Source organism: Microtus ochrogaster, assembly GCF_000317375.1.
Source record: "Microtus ochrogaster isolate Prairie Vole_2 chromosome 14 unlocalized genomic scaffold, MicOch1.0 chr14_random_1, whole genome shotgun sequence".
In the NCBI taxonomy this organism is placed as follows: Eukaryota; Metazoa; Chordata; class Mammalia; order Rodentia; family Cricetidae; genus Microtus; species Microtus ochrogaster.
In genome coordinates, this window is record NW_004949096.1 from 20139314 (window position 1) to 20143824 (window position 4511).

At 46.0% G+C, this 4511-nt stretch overlaps 1 protein-coding gene across 1 annotated transcript in view; it reads right to left on the reverse strand.

Annotated features, from left to right (window-relative positions):
* Window positions 1–4166, reverse strand: part of Agbl2 (ATP/GTP binding protein like 2) — a 54842-nt gene extending 50676 nt beyond the window's left edge. The window contains exons 1-4 of the mRNA XM_013352613.2: window positions 4115–4166; window positions 3690–3847; window positions 3429–3526; window positions 2972–3035 (exon numbers count right to left, since the gene is read on the reverse strand). Coding sequence (XP_013208067.1) covers window positions 2972–3035; window positions 3429–3464 — 100 coding nt within the window. The 5' untranslated portion in view covers window positions 3465–3526; window positions 3690–3847; window positions 4115–4166. The remainder of the gene's footprint in view (window positions 1–2971; window positions 3036–3428; window positions 3527–3689; window positions 3848–4114) is intronic.
* Between the last annotated feature and the right edge of the window lie 345 nt (window positions 4167–4511).

Sequence of the window (4511 nt, forward strand, 5' to 3'; positions counted from 1 at the left end):
TAGTTCAGTAGTAGAACACCTTCCTAATAAGTGCAAGGCCCCAGGCTTGCACTCTAGAACTGCAAAAATAAACAAGAAAATAAAGCTATATATTGAGGTGGAGACCAGCCTGGGTTACAAGTGATCCTGTCCCAAAAGACCAAAAAATAAATAAACAAAAATGAAAACTCACGGGACATGGTGGGACACGCCTTTAGCTCCAGCATTTAGGAGGCAGCAATTGGATCTCTGAGTTCAAGGCTGTTCTGGTCTACAAAGTGAGTTCCAGGACAGCCAGTGCTGTTGCACAGAGAAACTCCATCTCAAAAAACCAAAACCAAAACAAAATGTCACATTAGAAAATTAATTTCTGGGCTGGGCAGTGGTGACGCATGCCTTTAATCCCAGCACTCAGGAGGCAGAGGCAGACAGATCTCTGTGAGTTTGAGGCCAGCCTGGTCTACAAGAGCTAGTTCCAGAACAGGCTCCAAAGCTACAAAGAAACCTTCTCTCAAAAAACAACAACAACAACAACAACAGAAAGAAAATTAATTTCTGGCTGGCAAGATGAAGATGGCTCAGGGAGGAAAGGTCCTGGCTGCAAGGCCCGAGAACCTGAGCTGAATCACTGGGGGTGATGTTGGAAGGAGAGAACCAACTCCTGAAAATTGCTCTCTGACCTCCACGTGGGAACAATGGTATGTGTGAACACACATTCACAAACACAAAAGATATGTAATAAAAGTGAAATTCCTTGTCTTTTTGTAGCTGAGGATGATCTAAATTTCTGACTCTTACTGCTCTTTCAGAGGACCCACAGGCGCTTTGCAACCATTTGTTACTCAAATTCTGGCCTCTAAAAGCACCAGACATGGACAGAGTAAGCATACATGCAGGGAAACACACTGTGCTGGATAGTTTTATGTCAACTTGATAGAAAGGAGGGAACCTCAATGAAGAAAATACCTCTATATAATCAGGCTGCAGGTAAGTCTGTAGGGCATTTTCTCAGTTAATGATTGATGACAGAGGGCCCAGCCCACTGTGGATGGTCTCCTTACTGGGCTGGTGTTCTAGGTGCTTTTTTGGAATTTACTCTGTAGATCAGGCTGGCCTTGAACTCAGGCTGGCCTGCCTTGGCCTCATAAGTCCTATGATTAAAGGTGTGTATTACTAGACTCAACTGGTCTTGGGTTCTGTAAGAAAACAGGCTGAGCAAGCCATAGGGAGCAAGTAAATAGGCAGCTCCCATCCATGGCCTCTGCATCAGTTCCTGCCTCCAGGTTCCTGTCCTGGCAAGATGAGTTCCTGTTCTGACTTCCTTCAATGATGAACTGCAGTGCAGAAGTGTAAGCCAAATAAATCCTCTCCTCTCTAACTTGTTCTTTGGTCTGTGTTTCATTGCAGCAATAGAAACCCTAAGACATGCACACACAAATAAAAACAAATCTTTTTAAGAGGCATTTAACTTGTATGATGGTTTGAATGAGGATAGCTTCCATAGGTTCATGTGTTTGAATACTTCATGGAACTGCTTGGGAAGGATTAGGAGGTATGGCCTTGTTGGAAGAGATGTGTCACTGGGGATAAGAGTAAGGTTTAAAAAGACACATGCCTGTGCACACCCCCCTCTAATAAATTCCTAAGCCAGTGTGGGGGGGAGAGAAACATTTATAGTAATACAAAAATGGAAATACTATACAAAACCTTTAAATACGCCCTGGGCATGGTGGTACTCATTTGTAATCCCAGTGCTTTGGAGGTAGAGGCAAGAGGATTTCAGCTTTGTCTACCTAGGAAATTATAGGCCACCCAGGATACACAGCAGGATTTTGTCTTAAAACAATAGCAAATGGGCTGAAGAGATGGCCCACTGTTTTAACAGTGTTTACTAGTCTTTCAGAGAACCCAAGTTGGTTTCCATCACCTACATAGTAGTTCATGAGCATCTATAACTCTAGTTCCAGGGGCCCCAACCTCCTCAGGTACACCCTACACACACGGTGCACATACATACATGTAGGCAAAAAGCACCCATATACCTCACAGTTCTGGTGCACAACTTTACTCCCAGCACTCAGGAGGCAGAGGCAGATGGATCTCTGAGTTCAAGGCCAGACTGGTCTGCAGAGTGAGTTCCAGGACAGCCATGGCTACACAGAGAAACCCTGTTTGAAACAAAACAAAACAAAAACCTCACCGCCACCAACAAAAACAAACAAACCATTTTCCTAATAAGTTCCAACTCTGATTTACAAACAAAAAGATCAGTATGGGGAACTGAGTAATCTGGTATATACAGACTGTCTCAAAAAAATCAACATGCTAATAAATACATGCATAAATAGAAGGTTTCAAGGTACTGGGAATTGAATGTAGCCCCTGGATAATGTTAGACAAGTGTTTTACCATTGTACACCTCACTTCCCGTTCCAAATGATTTCTTTTTAATATCACAAACTAATTTTAACATTTACATCCAGAAGACTGAGATGTGGCTCAGCAGGGTGCTTGCATAGCACACTATAGTGAACAAAAGTCCAATCTCTAAAACCAAAAGACAAAAAGAAGAAAGGAAAGCAAAGACTCAAGAAAAAGCTAGATGCTTTTGAAGAACAAGGTGAAAGGAAATGACTCTCCAGATAGCAAGACTATAAACAAACTGGGCGTAGTGGTGTAAGAGGCCTGTACTACACAGTGAGACTCACCTGTATAAGAACTATTTGAATGTCATACAACAATTCAGAGATGGTAGTTATTAGTGCATCAGTAGAAAACAGGCCAACAAATTGAAAAGACTAGAGGAAACATTTGTACTTTTATATATAGCGAGGCTGTCCCTAGACAGAGGGACATGGCAGTTCAATAGGGGTAGCAGGTGCTTTTCAACTAATCAACTAGAAAAAGGACTCCAGTCTTAACCAAACACAGCTCTTTCAGTTAAGGCCACAGGTCAGCTTGGTGATGCCGGGAAAGAACCAAGTGTTATTACCTTTAAAGTATCCATAATACTGGAGGTGATGGTGCATAAAATCCTCGTAGGGATCAGGAAGAGTCTGAAAGAAAAGGTATTCTCAAGCAGAACATGTCATTCAGATGACACTGAATTCTTAGCAACAAGTGTCAAACATGCTTCACAGGATACGGTAACAAAACAATCCATGCAAATATCGAGTTATGCTGTCTCTAACAGATCTGGGGTACTAGCGGGTGTACTAGGAATTACAGCGCCAGGGAAACAGAGGTAGGAGGAGCAAGTTCAAGGCCAGGCTGGGCAACAGAGTGAGTTCCATGCCAACCTGCGATACACAGCAAGGTCACGTTACCTACCTGCCTCCCCAAAAGCCAAACACAAAACAATCCTCCAGTTGGACCAGCAGGCCACCACAATGAACCTTTTGGCCTAGGATTAAGTTACTGTGAAGTTTTGGAAAGGGGAGTGTACCGACCTCCTGCTTCAACTCTGCTTCCAGCGCTGGGAACATGTTACTGCCACATAGAAAAATGTAGGCGAATCAGTAGCACCGCTGCCAGCTGCAACCTCTGCCTAATTTCCAAAAGGGGAGCTGATTACACCAAAGTCTCAAATCACAGCAGGAAGGTGGAAAGAAACCAATCCAAACACACAGCACCACCAAAGAACACCAAATCTGACTGCCGTGCCCCTTCACGCTCACAGCCTTTCGACTTCAGGGCAATCCTGCACGCACCTGTGCAGTCAGGGCGCACTGCGAGTCCCCGTGCTTCGTCCTCTAGACTTACCGGGACCCTCGCTGGCCCCATGCTGTGCTTACACTGAGAAGAGACGCTCCGGTTGGAGGCACGAGCAGTTGAAAAGGAAAGGTCAGGGGGTCGAAAGCAACCGGTCCTGGAAACGTTCGTTCAGTTGTGAGCGTCCCACCCCAGAGATGTTCCCCACAGCGATTCCCACCAGAGCTGGCAGGCGACCCGCGCGCCCAGCTCCCATACCCGGCCCACTGCCACTCCGGCCTCAGGAGCCTGGAGAGGGCTGGCCCAACGCTCCTCAGTACCCTGCCCTCCTCATCCCAGGCCCGCCGTCCCCACCCTCTACTTCCGTTATCCCCTACCCTGCTCACCCCCTACTCTTCACTCCCCCCCCCCCCGCCCTTCTCACCCCCTTCCCGCCTGGGATACACTAACTGGCTCCTTCACAGGCCCAGCCCATCAGTTCACCTGCGGAGCTTTCCGCGCGGACCCTGGCAGCCTAGCAACCCGGAGCCAGAAGCGGAAGGAGGGCAGGACCCCGCCCTCATCCTGCGTGTCAGGCAATTTGTTTCACGCATCAACGACCCAGGCTGGGTACAGTGCCAGGAGAGTTCACCCTATTTTCTAACTTCTGTAGTTTTAGTAATTTCCTGTTTAAGGGGGAGCTGTAGCAACCAAACAAGCTTTATTTAAACAGGGAAAGCAGATCAGTCCTAGGAATCAGGCTCATTTAATTTACATCATTCCTTCTCCCTTTGACAAACTTAAAACAGCTTCCTTTCCACTTTTTCTTTTCTTTTTTTTTT